The sequence below is a fragment of the Gopherus evgoodei genome, chromosome 9, assembly GCF_007399415.2.
Source record: "Gopherus evgoodei ecotype Sinaloan lineage chromosome 9, rGopEvg1_v1.p, whole genome shotgun sequence".
Classification (NCBI taxonomy): domain Eukaryota; kingdom Metazoa; phylum Chordata; order Testudines; family Testudinidae; genus Gopherus; species Gopherus evgoodei.
The window spans coordinates 37557100-37573914 of record NC_044330.1 but is presented as its reverse complement, the minus strand read 5'-3'; the positions used below and the strand labels follow the sequence as shown (position 1 = coordinate 37573914).

The following is a 16815-nucleotide window of genomic DNA, read 5'->3' as shown; positions in this document are numbered from 1 at the left end:
TAGCAAACCTTGTGTAGTTGCAAAGGCAACTGAAAAATAAAGTCAGTCTATCAACCTTTGTGTTTTGCACAAGCACTTACACATCACTGATCTATGCTCTGGCAATGTTATGCTTTTGTGAATGCATGCACTTACTATCTGCAAAGTCATGCTATCATAGCACATCATAAGGTCAACAGAACAAAGCATCACTATTTTACTGGTGCTGAATATATTAACTACTATTCAGCAATCAAATAAAGGCAGATTCTTCCTATTCCAAGGTTTGAGAATTCAGAATATGAAACATGTATCAAGAATAAAGATTTCTTCAAGAAAAAAAGAAGACCAAACAAAATGAAATCAGTTTTTTTAATGCTTTAGGTACAAGTGGATCCTCGAGTATTTAAATAAATGGACCCAAAACAATTTGGGCCCCGTCTTCACTGACTGGCTATATTGAATTAAAGCCTTTTAACTTTAAGCAGTCTTAAAACAGTATTTTATACTGTTGTGCAGAATATCTTTTCCCTATATGCAGCTGGGGTCTAGAGGTATATACTTCTAAATCCCGAGTTTCTGGACTACAGAATGACTAAGGCAATCAGCCAATTTTTAGGAAACCTTTAAAGGAAATAAATGGTTAAGGGCCCTGGTCCCTTTGTTTAAGTGTTCCAAGGAAGAGGGGCCTGCAGCTACACACAGCCCGCATTTTTAATAAGGGTTTCGCAGCTTACAATCCCAATGGAAACTTCTCTAAGAAACACACATTCCATATGTTAAGGGATTAACAATATGTCAAAAAACATTACGGAGCTAAAAACAATCTCTCTAACTATAAAAGTAAATTATTATGGACTCCAAACTCTCACTACCAAGTTAAAAAAAAAAAAAAAAAGTGTGTGTGTGTTAGGGACGAATGAGGTATATTCCCTTGGCATCAAAAGATTTTTGTACATAGGTCAAGATTTCCTACACCACTTATGCATAATACCATAGATCTACATATGCTCTGCATCTATCTGCAGAATACATTTTAACATTTTTTTAAAGTCATCTTAGAAAGCCACAAATCATACCTCAAACGTGTATTTTTCTCTGTTGTTAAAGAGCATTAGTATCGTCATCTGGAAAGTGGAAACTTGCAATATGTGCTTCCTTGTATTTGAGCCAGTTACTTGGGCACCTCCTACACCAACCTCTGAGCCATCTTCCTGTTTGAATTTAAAAGAAGTCATGAAATCACTTTTAGGAATATTTTTTCATTTCCTGATTAAGCTTTTTATGTAGTAAAGGGAGAACTATGCTTAAGCAATATTAAGTTTGAGATTTTAAATCCACAAGTCCCAGAGTAGTATATGCTTGGTTCTAATTTTGCCTAACTACTTTAATATACTCTTCAGGTCTTCCTGCTTACCAATTTATCAAATTGCTGCAGCGAATATCCCTCTCTCTTTACTCCAATCAGGCCAGTTCCAAAACTTCTCTCAGTAATCCATATTGTGGGTGTGTCCTAATCCCACCTTTATGTTTTTTATGTTGCAGTTACACTTGGATTACCTTCTCTGTCCCCAGGTACCATACACTTTCTTCCTTCTTTCTAACCTTTGCTTAGCTTTCCAATACTGATCTCTCCAGCGCTTACTACTCCCCATTTCTCACAAATGAAATTTACTTGTTTTGTTTGTATAATTTAAACTTTAAGTTTTCTATATATTTGAAAAGTGTAATTGATAATAGTGGCATTATGAAACTACAATAGGTTTGCCTTGAAATTTTTTTTAAACCTTAATTCCAGTGTAACAACTGCACAGAAATTTCACTTTGGTCCAAGTCACAGGTCAAAATAAGGTGGGAGAGCAATGAAGAACAGCTAGTCCTATAAGAAGAGGGGAAGAATCGATGGAGATACCCAGAGTTCAGAGCCGCAGAAACATACAGGCTGATGCAGAGAAGACTACAAGGGAGAATAAAAGACAAGAGGACTTGCAGCCAGAAAGAACAGGAGGAAGGCCAGAGAATCACACCATCCCCAGGAAAAGGCAAGTCTATCTGATTGGGGGCTCCCTACTAAAAAGAACAGATAGGCCTTTCACTGAGCTGATTTGGAGAATGGAAGGCTCTGCTGCCTGCTGGGAGCTAAGATACAGGACATGGATCTGAGGCTGAAGAGGATCCTAATGGGAGCAGGAAAGAATCCAGTGATTGTCCTTCATGTGGGAATAAATGATACAGCTAGATTCTCACTGGAATGAAACAAGGGAGATTATGGCAGACTGGGGAAGATGCTTAAGGAAATGGAGGCTCAGGGATTCTATCTGTCCCTAGAGGAGGAGAATGAAGGTGAGATGAGATATGATGATGGTCAACAAATGGCTTAGGAAGTAGTGCTATAGGGTGGGCTTTGGCATGTTACATAATGAAAAATAATGGAGCAAATAGCTAAGAAATCAATTTGCAAACATCTAGAAGATAATAAGGTGATAAGCAACAGTTAGCATGGATTTGTCAAGAACAAATCCTGTCAAACCAACCTTATAGTTTTCTTTGACAGGGTAACAAGCCTTGTGGATAGGGTAGAAGCGGTAGATGTGGTATATCTAGACTTTAGTAAAGCTTTTGATATTATCTCACATGACCTTCTCATAAACTAACTAGGGAAATGCAACCTAGATGGAGCTACCATAAGGTGGGTGCAAAACTGATTGGAAAACCATTCCCAGAGAGTAGTTATCAGTGGTTCACAGTCATGCTGGAAGGCATAACGAATGGGGCCCTGCAGGGATCAGTTCTGGGTCTGGTTCTGTTCAATACCTTCATCAATGGGTATAGGGGTATAGAGAGTACACTTATAAAAAGTTTGTGGATGATACCAAGCTGGGAGAGGTTGCAAGTGCTTTAGAGGATAGGCTTAAAATTCAAATGAACTGGACAAACTGGAGAAACGATCTGAAGCAAATAGGATGAAATTCAGTAAGGACAAATGAAAAGCACTCCATTTAGGAAGGAACAATCAGTTGCACACATACAAAATGGGAAATGACTGCCTAGGAAGGAGTACTGTGGAAAGGGATGTGGGTCATAGAGGACCATAAGCTAAATATGAATCAGTGTGACACTGTTGCAAAAAAAGCGATCATCATTCTGGGATGTATTAGCAAGAGAGAGTGTTGTAAGGAAGGCACGAGAAGTAATTCTTCCACGCTACTCAGGCCTCAGCTGGAGTAGTGTGTCCAGTTCTGGGAGCCACATTTCAGGAAAGATATGGACAAATTGGACAAGGTCCAGAGAAGAGCAACAAAAATGATAAAGGTCTAGACAACATGACCTATAAGGGAAGATTGAAAAAAACTGAGTTTGTTTAGTCTGGAAAAGAGAAGACACAGGGGACATGATAACAGTTTTCAAGTACATAAAATGTTGTTACAAGGAGGGGGGGAAAAAATCTGTTCTTCTTAATCTCTGAGGATAGGAGAAGCAGCAATAGGCTTAAATTGCAGCAAGGGAGGGTTAGGCTGGACATTAGGAAAACCTTCTTAACTGTCAAGGTGATTAAGCACTGGAATAAATTGCTTAGGAAGGCTGTGGAATCTCCATCATTGGAGATTTTTAAGAGCAGGCTAGACAAACGCCTGTCAAGAATGGTCTAGATAATACTGAGTCCCTGCCATGAGTGCAGAGGACTGGACTAGATTGCCATTCGAGGTCCCTTCCCGTCCTATGATTCTATGTTTGACCACTTGGAGGCATTCATGGACAGAGTACTGTTCTCATGGGATGGACTCCATCTGAATAGGGAAAGAAGTAGACTTCTGTGACGAAGGCTGGCACAACTGATTAACTTGGGAGAGATGATTGGGCAATGCGTACGTAATCTCCACATCTGATTAACATTCAGAGGGAGGAAAATCAAGTAAGAAAGGATATAGTGCCGATACCAAAGAAGCTAACAGTCAGGTAGGCGATACTGGGAGTAGAATGACTATACTCAACTGGGTGAGAAATGTGGGTGAAACCAAGCAGCAGCAATTAGGATGTTTGTACACTAATGCAAGGAGTTGGGTAACAAAATGGAGGAACTAGAACTACTGGTGCAGGAAGTGAAATCAGGTATTAGAGAGATAAAAGAAACTTGTTGGAATAGCAGTTATGACTGGAGTACAAGTATTGAAGGCTATGTGCTGTTCAGAAAAGAGAGAAATAAAGGCAAAGATGGTGGAGTTGCATTGTACATTAATGATGAAATAGACTGTACAGAAATTAGGAATGACGGAATGGATAAGACAGATTCTGTTTGGACCAAAATCACTTTGGGGAAGAAAGCTACTAGCTGTTCCCTAGGGCTAGTGCAGGGTTTCTCAATTTTTTTTTTTTTTTTTAAACTGGGACCCCCTCTGAAAATATTTCAGGTTGTGATGAGCCCCCTCTCCCCAAAGAAGTGATGATACCCCTTCCATACCATACTTACTCCTGCACTGCTGCTGTCAGAAGTGCTGCCTTCAGATGTGGGCACCAGTCCAGCAGCCACCCCTCTCTGCTCTGCTTTCAGAGCTGGGTAGTTGAAAAGCAGCATTTTCTGGCCGGGTGCCCAGCAATGAAGACAGTGCTGATGACACGAGCACAGAGATAAGGGCGACAATACCATACTACCATGCCACCCTTACTTCTGTGCCCTGCTGGTAGCAGCGCTGCCTTCAGAGCTGGGTGGCTGGCAATACCAGCTCTGAAGGTAGCACAGAAGTAGGGGCAGCAATACCGTGATCCCTCCTGCAATAGGCTTGAAGTCCACTTTTGGGTCAGGACCCCGTTTGAGAAACATTGCGCTGGTGCTTGGGGTATGCTACAGACCCCCAAGATCCAATATGGATATGGATAGAGACCTCTTTAATGTTTTTAATGAAATAAATACTATAGGGAATAGTGTGGTTATAGGAGACTAACTTCCCAGATACAGATTGAAAGACAAGTATAATAGTAGGGCCCAGATTTTCCTGGATGTGATAGAGGACAGATTTCTTCACTAAACAGATGCTGAACCAACAAGAGGTGATGCCATTTTAGATTTGGTACTGGTGAGAAGTGAGGACTTCATAGAAGAACTGGTTGTAGGGGAAAACCTTGGTTTGCGTGATCATGAGCTAATTCAGTTGAAACTAAATGGAAGGATAAACAAAAATAGGTCTGCAGCTAGGGTCCTTTATTTCAAAAGGACTAACTTTAAAAAAAGAAAAGAAAAAGGGAATTAGTTAGGGAAGTAGACTGGACGAAGAACTTAAGGATCTGTATGTGGAGAAGGCTTGGATTTACTTTAAGTTAGTTTCTGCAAATTTATCTGAAGCCTGCATCCAGAGCAAGGGGGGTGAAATTCATAAGGAACGGTTGCAGACAAAGCTGAATGAGCAAGCATCTCAAACCAGTGATTAAGAGAAAGCAGAAAGCCTACAAGTAATGAAGATTGGATGGATCACTAAGGAAAGCTCTCTCTTGGAAGTCAGAAAGTATACGAATAAAGTGAGAACTGCCAAAAGCCAAGCAGAGTTGGACCTTGCAAAGGGAATTAAAAAATAATAGGAAAAGGGTCTATAGCCATATAAAAAAAAAGAAAACAAGGAAAGAAGTGGTACAGCTAAACACTGAGGATGGGATGGAGATTAAAGATAATCCAGGCATAGCCCAACACCTAAACAAATACTTACTCAGTTTTTATAAGGATAATGAAGAACTTAGAAATAATGGCAGGGTGGCTACTCGGAACAAGGATAAAGAGGTAGAAATTACCATATCTGAGGTGCAAGCCATACTCAAATAGTTTAATGGGACTAATTTGGGGGGCCCAGATAATCTCCATCCAAGAATATTAAAGCAACTGGCAGATGAAATTGCAAGCCTAGTAGCAAGGATTTTTAACGAATCTTTAAACTCAGAGGTCATACCCTATGACTCGAGAATTCTTAAAAATAGAAACTATATTAGCAAAGAGAAAAAGGTGATTCGGGAAACTATAGGCCTGTTTGTTTGATCTCAATTGTATGCAATGTTTTGGAACAAATTTTGAAAGAGAAAGTGGTTAAGGACAGAGGTGAACGGTAACTGGGATACAATACAACATGATTTTACAAAATCTAGATCGTGCCAGACCAACCTGATCTCCGTCTTTGAGAAGATAACTGATTTTTTAGACAAAGGAAACGCAGTAGATCTGATCTACCTGGATTTCAGCAAGGCATTTCATAGAGTTCCAAATGGGAAATAAATAATTAAATTGGAGAGGATGAGGATTAATATGAATATTAAAAGGTGGATTAGGAACTAGTTAAAGAAGACACTACAATGGGTCCTACTGAAAGTGAACTGTCAGGTTGGAGGGAGTTCCTCAGTCTTGGGACCTATCTTGTTTAACATTTTTATTACTGACCTTGGCAGAAAAAGTGTGTTTGTGCTAATAACATTTGCAGATGAAACGAAGTTAGGAGGTATTTCCAATACAGAGGAGGACCAGACTATCACACAAGATGATACGGATGACCTTGTAAACTGGAGTAGTAGAAATGGGATGAAATTTAACAGCCCAAATTGCAAGGTCATGCATTTAGGGACTAACAATAAGAATTTCTGCTATAAGCTGGGTGTGTATCAGTTGGAAGTGATAGAGGAGGACAAAAACCTGAGTGTCTTATTTGATCAGGATGACTATGAGCCGTCAATGTGATGCAGTTGAGAAAAAGGCTAATGAAGTCCTAGGGTGCATCAGGGTAGGTATTTCCAGTAGAGACAGAGAACTCTTAGTACCATTACACCAGGCACTGGTGAGACCTTGTCTGGAATACTGTGTGCAGTTCTGGTCTCCCATGTTTAGGAAAGATTAATTGAAACAGGAACAGGCGCAGAGAAGGGCCATTAGGATGATCTGAGGAATGGAAAACCTACCTTATGAGAGGAGACTCAAAGACCTTGGCTTATTTAGGCTAACCAAACAATCATATCTTGGTTTGGGGGAAGATATGATTGCTCTCATCAGAGGGATAAATACCAGGGAGGGTGACAAGTTATTTAAGTTAAGCACCAATGTGGACACAAGAATAAATGGATATAAAACTGGCCATCAACATGTTTAGGCTTGAAATTAGATGAAGGTTTCTAACCATCAGAGGAGTAAAGTTCTGGAACAGAGTTCCAAGAGGAGTACTGGTAGCAAAAAAACCTAACTGGTTTAAAGACTGAGCTTGATCAGTTTATGGTGAGGATGGTATGATGAAACTTCCCACAATGGCATGCAGCTGATCTGCGGCCATGGCTACACTAGCGCTTTACAGCGCTGCAACTTTCGCGCTCAGGGGTGTGAAAAAACACCCCCCTGAGCGCCGCAAGATACAGCGCTGTAAAGCCTCAGTGTAATCAGTGCCGCAGCGCTGCGAGCGCGGCTCCCAGTACTGCGAGCGCGGCTCCCAGTACTGCAAGCTACACCCGTAGAGGATGTGGTTTACGTGCAGCGCTGGGAGAGCTCTCTCCCAGCACTGGCGCTGCAACCACACTCACACTTCGCAGTGCTGCCACGGCAGCGCTCTGAAGTTTCAAGTGTAGCCATACCCTGCATCTGATAGCAGCAAATATCTCCAATGGCTGGTAATGGGCCATTAGATGGGGAGGGCTCTGAGTTACTACAGCGAATTCTTTCCCAGCTGTCTGGTTGATGGGTCTTGCCCACATGGCTCAGGGTCTAACTAATGGCCGCATTTGGGGTCAGGAAGGAATTTTAATACAAATAAGATTGGCAGAGACCCTGTGGGGTTTTCACCTTCCTCTGCAGTATGGGGAACAGGTCATTTGCAGGTTTAAACTAGGATAAATGGTGGATTTTCTGTAACTTGAACTCTTTAATTCATTATTTGAGAACTTCAGTAACTCAGCCAGAGGCTAGGGATCTATTACAGGAGTCACGGGTGAGGTTCTGTGACCTGCAATGTGCAGGAGGTCAGACTAGATGATCATGATGGTCTCTTCTGACCTTAAAATTTATGAGGCCATTATCATCCTATGATTTAATTAAACCAACAGGTTGGGGAGTTTCAAATTTGATTCAGGATTATAGAATGTATGCTTGTAAGTATACTCGAAACTGCTGCCAAGGTAAGAGTTGAATTTTTAAAAAAGGGATAGATGTATTTTTTTCTAAAAACTTGTGCTTATGTCCTATACAGGCAGTTTAATTTATAGCTAAGAAAATTCAAAACTGATGACAAATTTATCTGTACATTTACAAAATTTTTGAGATTAAACCATAACACTTTCAGAATACAGACATTTACCTTTTTAACAGGTCCATAGAAGGTGGCATTGAGATCTGCTGAACCCATGTGATGCTGGAGTGTCAGCTGTCGACCACTATGTTTGGCTAAATAAAATCTACGAGACAATTAAAATGAAAATTTACATATTTATACGGCACATTTTATGCAGATGATCCAAAAGCACTTTATAAACATAGAAAATTTTGAACTCTTCAGGATGTACTGTAGTAAGTGTAATGTGTAACAGTTACTCTAACCTTTTTTTTTTTTTTTTTTTTTTTTTTAAATTGAGGTTACGGTCTCATTTGAAACAAAAAACCAAGTAGTGAGTTTTCTAGTTTACCCCAAAAAGAACAAAGCAGCTCTTTAATATGCCTTTAAGTATATTTACTGTACCCATTGTTTTAAAAATACAAGGCCTGATTTAATACATACCTTCTAAATACTTCAAAAGCATGTCTGGGGGCTGGAGGGATGTTGCACTTTGGTGTGGCTGACTGAGTAGGCCAGTAGCCTGTTGTGAGAACCCGCACTGTGAGATCAACACCACCTAATGAGACCTACAGCAACATTGGAAGAAGACATCCACCGTTTTAAAATAGGACAGTGTTCTCCACTTCTCCTATGGTATAATTAGACTTTTTATTTTTTACTTTCCAAAGGCTAAGGAGAAATTGTAGCTGCTATTCTTTCTGAGCTGCACAAATTAAATTCATCCTCTCTGGAGCAGGAGACCAAAAGCTCACATTGTTCCCATATGGTACTTTAAGACTATACAGAGTATGATAATGTAAAAAATGCTATGCAACCACTCAGTATTCATGATAATAATGCAGTAATTCTGAAATTCCGAGCTTTACAAGGTCAGATGCATTACAGGGTAAAATGTGTCATTTTGCCTTCTGTTTTTATTCTGTTTCCAATACGACTGACTGCATAGGAAAAAAAAAAGTATATGCTGTGTTGCTAACAATATGAATTGCGAAGTAACAGTTTTTGTACTTGCCCTCTGGCAGAAAAGTATAAGCAACAGTTAGACATTCAACACTAAGCAATAGGAGTTTTTTGTGCCATTCCCACTCTGGAGTTTTACAGCAGAAATCATCTGCATATATTTTCCCATTGTTTTATGTAAAGGACTGACTTCTTGCTCAACCTGAAAAAATTATGTGGCTTAATACTTGTTCTCTGAAAGTAGTTATTAAAATAGGTATTCACACAGGTCTGGAACACTCTACAGTTGATGTTCTAAGTTATTATAATGGTCTCATCAGCAGGTGACACATATCTATTTGAAATCCAGGTATGATTGTCAAGAAGTGTCTCAACTAAATTCCACAGTGCCAAACTTATAACTGAGTGTATTGCCAGCTTCCACAGAGAAATGAGGTGGGTTAATGAGGGCTTATGATTAATACCTCCAAAGAACATGCTTATAGGTAAGTAATTTGCTTCTCTTACAAAGAAAAAGTAAGATTATAAACACATCCAGGTTCTTACAGACTACAAAACTAATATACAGCATTAGAGTGGATCAGATTAAAGGAAAAAGTCACAAATATCACTGGACAAAAAGCAGATGCCTCCCAAGTTAAAGAGCGACACAGCATCCCTGAGAAATATTAAGATTGCTACTTTTATATCAGAAGAATAAAATGCACCTAATACATACATCAGAACTAACATCTAAAGACCTCTTGGGGGGAAATAAGTCAGTTGGGCCACACAATCCAGAATTGGATTAACAGAGACTGGATGCAAGATAACAATCTAAAACAATATTTTACAAATATACATAAAGAACTGTATTGAGGTTTCTCCAGGGTGAACCAAAGGCCATCCAATGTCACTGACATGCTTGTGATTTCATGAGCCTTAACATCACACTGATGTTCGGAGAAATGCAGTTAATCATCCATCTAGAGATGGGGAACGTCTACACTGAGGTTAAAAAAATCCCACAGTACCAAGTTTCAGAGCCAGGTCAGTTGACAGGCTTAGGGGACTATGAAATCGCAGTGTGGATATTCAGGCTTAGGCTGGAGCCCAGATTTCTACACTGCAATTTTATAACCCCATACCTTGCACCCCGTGAACACAAGTCAATTGACCTGGGCCAGCCGCAGCTGTGCCATAGGTCTACAATCACAGTGCAGACGTACTCTTGAATGTTAATCCAATGCATACAATCAACAAAAAGGTGCATTGAATCGAAATATTTTTATTTGTTCCAGATAATGCCTAGCTTATGAACTGTGGAATCAGAATGGGCATGAGAGTGTATGGAAAATATGTTTACTGAATATAGTGGAACTGCAACATTATATCTGGAAAGAAGAGTATGCTTTCTTACTCACTGAATCTTTGAAACATCTTAGTGATAGACAAGAGCTTGAGCTCACTCAGGTTCTCACAGATGCAGTGCTAAATATAAAGGGGCAGATATTCGATTTAGAACAAGTTTTAGGAATGTAAAGTCTCATATGACTCCTCTTATCACCAGAATGTGTGTAGCATGGACTAACAGAGGGACAGAGCCTTTCAAGTCTAGAATTGTGCTGCATGACCTCCAAAACCCAAGACTTCAGGTTCATCAATCTGGAAAATGCCTAAAGTTCTATAATCTTTTGACTTCTTCCACTTTAGTTTCTCAGTGAAAGAAAGTACTGCTGAATCATCAGCTGCATCATCCTTCCGAATACCTACTAACTCAGTTTTATATCTGTCTCTGAGGCTTTTGGATTCTGAATGGGGAAGAGCTGGCTTGCGACTCTTGTCTAGGAAGGATCACATGAATCTAGTGCACCAAAGTTGTTTAAAAAAAAGAACACGTTAGGACTATTAATAGAAACTCTAAAACTTCTTGTACCACAATGGTAAAATGAAGAAAGACTCCTGATTCCTTTCCCAGTGCCACCTTTTATTACAGAATTGTTCTGCTAGAGCAGTGGTTCTTTGCGTATTTGTGAGCTGGCAGTATTTGGAAGCCTGTTAGCATTATTGTCTACCGTATTTCAATTACTGTGACTTTTAAGTTATTAAAAAAAAATAATCACAAAGCACTTTGGACTGCTACAAAAAAAAATAAAAATATGAAGCTTGTAATGCCAAATCACCTATGAAACAAAATGAACACATTCCATAGGTAGTACACCACAAGGCACATCCTCGTTCCTACCAGTATCAGGAATAACAGTCTCCAGAAACTGACCCATGAACTAATAATGATCAAAAGTGAATGAAGTAGTAAAGTCTTGCAGTGTGTTTTATGGAAGGATTAATGTAACCTTCAAGTCACTGCTGTCACAGAGAACACAGAAACTGATGCATGGTTTTAATGTTTCAAACACCATAAAATGTTTTGTTTACTTGCACTGATGTAACAAACAGGCAGAAACTGCAACTCAAATTATTTTTAAAGAATTAGGAAGGAAACAATTTTTGCTGGTCATATGGTCAATGTATAAAAAGTCCATCATAGGTGACAATCATAGAATATCTGGGTTGGAAGGGACCTCAGGAGGTCATCTAGTCCAAACCCCTTCTCAAAGAAGGACTAATCCCAGACTAAATCATCCCAATCAGGGCTTCGTCAAGCCTGATCTTAAAAATCTCTAGGGAAGGAGATTCCACCACCTCCCACCATTCCAGTGCTTCACCACCCTCCTAGCGAAAAAGTTTTTCCTAATATCCAACCTAAACCTCCCCCCTGCAATTTGAGACCATTACTCTCTGTTCCATCATCTGGTACCACTGAGAACAGTCTAGATTTATCCTCTTTGGAACCCCCTTTCAGGTAGCTGAAAGCAGCTATCAAATCCCCCCCTCATTCTTCTCTTCCGCAGACTAAACAATCCCAGTTCCCTCAGCCTCTCCTCATAAATCATGTGTTCCAGATCCCTAATCATATTTGTTGCCCTCCGCTGGTCTCTTTCCAATTGGGGCCCAAAACTGGACACACTACTCCAGATGAGGCCTCACCAATGCGAATAGATGGGAATTATCACGTTCCTCAATCTGCTGGCAATGCTCCTATTTATACAGCCCAAAACGCTGTTAGCATTCTTGGCAACAAGGGCACACTGTTGACTCATATCCAGCTTCTCATTCACTGTAACCCCTAGGTCCTTTACTGCAGAACTGCTGACTAGCCACTCGGACCCTAGTTTGTAGCAGTGCATGGAATTCTTCCATCCTAAGTACAGGACTCTGCATTTGTCCTTGTTGAACCTCATCATATTTCTTTCGGCTCAGTCCTCCAATTTGTCTAGGTCCCTCTGTATCCTATCCCTACTCTCCAGTGTATCTACCACTCCTCCCAGTTTAGTGTCATCTGCAAACTTGCTGAGGATGCAATCCATGCCATCCTCCAGATTGTTAATGAAGATTTTGAACAAAACTGGCCCCAGGACCGACCCTTGGGGCACTCTGCTAGACACTGGCTGCCCACTAGACATGGAGCCATTGATCACTACCTGTTGAGCCCAATGATCTAGTCAGCTTTCTATCCACCGTATAGTCCATTCATTCAGCCCATACTTCCTTAATTTTCTGGCAAGAATGCTGTGGGAGACTGTATCAAAAGCTTTGCTAAAGTCAAGGAATAATACATCCACTGCTTTCCCCTCATCCACAGAGCCAGTTATCTCGTCATACCAGGCAATTAGGTTAGTCAGGTATGACTTGCCCTTGGTGAATCCATGCTCAGTGTTCCTGATGAATTTCCTCTCCTCGAAGTGCTTCAGAAGTGATTCCTTGAGGACCTGCTCCATGATTTTTCCAATAACATTCTAAGATTAACTCATATACATTCAGATAAACAGAACTAGCAAGACCACCTGTAACAGTGCCAGGTGCAACTCCCAACAGAGTTAGTATTATCAAAATCTCCGCATAAAAATTGGAAACGTTTGTCAAAGTGCTGCCAAAGAACTAATTCTGTTGGATGTGCACCAAAGTAGATGGATCTCATACAAAACTTTGACTCCCAAGAGGGCAGACACTCAATTCTGTACCCTTTAAACATTCCAAGGAATTTCATACCAATTAAGATCCAATACAAAGAAAAACTAGCATGTCTAAAAATAAACTTGACCAAAATGAGATAAAAAGAAAGACACTGTGATAGAAAATTTGGAAAAAAAAATCTTTAATTAAAAAATAAAATGGAACTGACAGACAATAGGAAGAGTTGCACAAACATGTCTTTAAAAAGTGACATACAAAGTTGTAACTTTAAAGTGGAGCTCATGAGTTCAAACACTAACTGATGATGAAAAATTTACCGTCTATTTGTCTCAACAATAAGTAAGTGTATGCCACCTGCTGGCAAAGCAGTTTAACAGTTCATAAGTTTAGCTACGAAGCTTTTCAAATCTTGTCATGCAATGGTGTATTGACAAGACTGTATGTCCACTGTAACTATTCCTACTTTTACCAAGCACTAAGTCTATGCAAATACACCGTATAACTTTTACTTAAATTATTACATTATGTTTTCGCATAAATTAAAGTTTTGCATGTGTGTGACTCATTTATAGAGGACAGTCCATACAACTATTTAGAACAGTGGTGGGCAAACTGCAGCCCATCAGGGTAATCCGCTGGTGGGTCATGAGACAGTTTGTTTATATCGACGTCCACCTGCAGCTCCCAGTGACCATGGTTCACCATTCCTGGCCAATCGGAGCTGTGGGAAGCAGTGGTCAGCACATTCCTGCAGCCCGCACCATTTCCCGCAGCTCCCATTGGCCGGGAATGGCGAACCGCGGCCACAGCTGCAGGCGGGCGGCCGTGCCTACGGACGGTCAGTGGAAAAACTGTCTCGCGGCCTGCCTATGGGCAGCAAGTTTCCCACCACTGACTTAGAAGAACACTGACGCAGTAAAAGACTCAACAGGACTTAAAGAATAGTAATTTAACTCAATAAAGTAATAAGTCAGGCGTCAAACAAATCTCAAGATCAAAATATTTTCAGAGTGGGTAAGAAAAAATGGCAAGGTTAAAAATTTAACTTAAAAAGTTCTGATTTTGCTGAGAGAAGTGAGGGAATGAAGAGTAATGTAGAATCTCTCTAGTGCAGGTTGTGTTTATATGTAAAAACAGAAGCACAAGAAAAGATCTGAACGATTCTTACCCCTGTAGCCTGTAGATGTTGCCTGAATTCATCCATTGTTGTGTTTGAGATGCTCATATCCCTGAACATTCCTTCCAGTTTAGATGTGAATTGACATCCACATTCAGTCTACCAAAAAAAAAGTATTTGCTATATTATAATTATAAAATGGATCTGCAAACACTTAAATCCTGAAACACTGGAGTTAGTCACTGAATGTCCCAGACAAACATGGAGAGGACATTCTCTATACTTTTCTTTAACTGAGGCCTGGTCTACACTATGCGTTTAAATCGATTTTAGCAGTGTTAAACCGATTTAACGCTGCAACCGTCCACACTACGAGGCCCTTTATATCGATATAAAGGGCTCTTTAAATCGGTTTCTGTACTCCTCCCCGATGAGAGGAGTAGCGCTAAAATCAGTATTACCATATCGGATTAGGGTTAGTGTGGCCGCAAATAGACGGTATTGGCCTCTGGGCGGTATCCCACAGTGCATCATTGTGACTGCTCTGGACAGCAATCCGAACTCTGATGCATTGGCCAGGTAAACAGGAAAAGCCCAGAAAACTTTTGAATTTCATTTCCTGTTTGCCCAGCGTGGAGCTCTGATCAGCACGGGTGGCGATGCAGTCTCAAATCCAAAAAAAGCTCCAGCATGGGCCGTACAGGAGATACTGGATCTGATCGCTGTATGGAGAGACAAATCTGTTCTATCACAGCTCCGTTACAGAAGACGAAATGAGAAAACATTTGAAAAAATGTCCAGGCTATGGTAGACAGAGGCCACAGCACAGTGCTGTGTGACAAGCATAACAGAAAGCCAAAGAATCAAATGGATACTCATGGAGGGAGGGAGGGGGTACTGAGGACTCCAGCTATCCCACAGTCCCCGCAGTCTCCGAAAAGCATTTGCATTCTTGGCTGAGCTCCCAGTGCCTGTAGGGTCAAACACATTGTCTGGGATGTTTCAGGGTATATGTCGTCAATTTACCCGCCTACCCCCCCCCCCATGAAAGAAAAGATAAAGTCAAGAAACGATTTTTTTCCATGTCATCCTATGTCTACTGCATGCTGCTGGTAGATGCGGTGCTGTAGCAATGAATAGCAGCATCCTCTCCCCTCCCCTCCCCGGTGGCAGATGGTACAATATGACTGCTATCCATCGTAATCATCAGCCTGTGAGTGCTCCTGGTTGGCCTCAGGTGAGGTCGGCCAGGGGCGCCTGGGTAAAAATAAGAATGACTCTGGGTCATTCCTGGTAGATGGTACAGAACGGCTGGTAACCATCCTCATCATAGCAGCTGGGGGCTGAGTTCCATCGGCGCCCCCCCCTTTCATGTCTAAAGAAAAGATTCTGTACTGCCTAGACTATCATAGCAGCAGGATGCTGGGCTCCTCTCCCCCCACCTTTTAATGTCCTGCCTGGACTATCATAGCAGTTGGAGGCTGCCCCCTCTCATTTTAAATCACTAAAAAGTCAGTGTTTCTTATTCCTGCGTTTTTTATTACGTCATCACACAAATGGGGGACACTGCCACGGCAGCCCAGAAAGGTTGGAGGAGAAGGGTATCAACAGATGGGGTTGCTGCAGGGGCACCCCCCGTGAATGGCATACAGCTAATAATTTCTGCGGGATCTGACATGGAGCAGCTGTGCTCTCTGGTTCTCTGATACATTGATTCTCTAGTACACTTGCTCCATATTCTAGGTAGGACTGACTATTTTTAGATAAACCATAAAGGAAGGATTGACTCGGGGACTCATTCCCATTTTTGTCTTTTCACCCCAGGCCGACCTCAGCTAAGGCCAGCCAGGAGCACCCATGACAGCAGCAGACGGTACAGAACGACTGATAACCGTCATTTCATCGCCAATTTACAATGGCACAGTAGACGGTATAGAATGACTGGTAATCATCTCTGCTACCTTGCAATGGCAAATGAATGCTGCTGTGTAGCACTGCAGTACCGCCTCTGTCAGCGGCATCCTGCACACATACAGTGACAGTGACAAAAGGCAAAACGGGCTCCATGGTTGCCATGCTATGGTGTCTGCCAGGGCAATCCAGGGAAAAAGGGCGCGAAATGATTGTCTGCCGTTGTTTTCACGGAGGAGGGAATGAGTGACGTCATTTACCCAGAATCACCCGTGACACTGTTTTTGCACCATCATGCACTGGGATCTCAACCCAGAATTTCAAGGGGCGGGGGAGACTGCAGGAACTATGGGATAGCTACGGGATATCTACCCACAGTGCAACGCTCTGGAAATCAATGCTAGCCTCGGTACATGGACGCACACTGCCAAATTAATGTGCTTAGTGTGGCCGCGTGCACTCAACTTTACACAATCTGTTTTACAAAATCGGTTTATGTAAAATCGGAATAATCCTGTAGTGTAGACATACCGAGTTCCACTCCTAGCCCAT

General features: G+C 41.2%; 1 protein-coding gene across 1 annotated transcript in view; it reads right to left on the bottom strand.

Moving 5' to 3' along the window:
- CUL3 (cullin 3) overlaps positions 1 to 16815 on the bottom strand; it is a 113829-nt gene that overhangs the window by 18227 nt on the left and 78787 nt on the right. The window contains exons 10-13 of the mRNA XM_030574653.1: positions 14404 to 14511; positions 8703 to 8827; positions 8286 to 8382; positions 1059 to 1193 (exon numbers count right to left, since the gene is read on the bottom strand). Coding sequence (XP_030430513.1) covers positions 1059 to 1193; positions 8286 to 8382; positions 8703 to 8827; positions 14404 to 14511 — 465 coding nt within the window. The remainder of the gene's footprint in view (positions 1 to 1058; positions 1194 to 8285; positions 8383 to 8702; positions 8828 to 14403; positions 14512 to 16815) is intronic.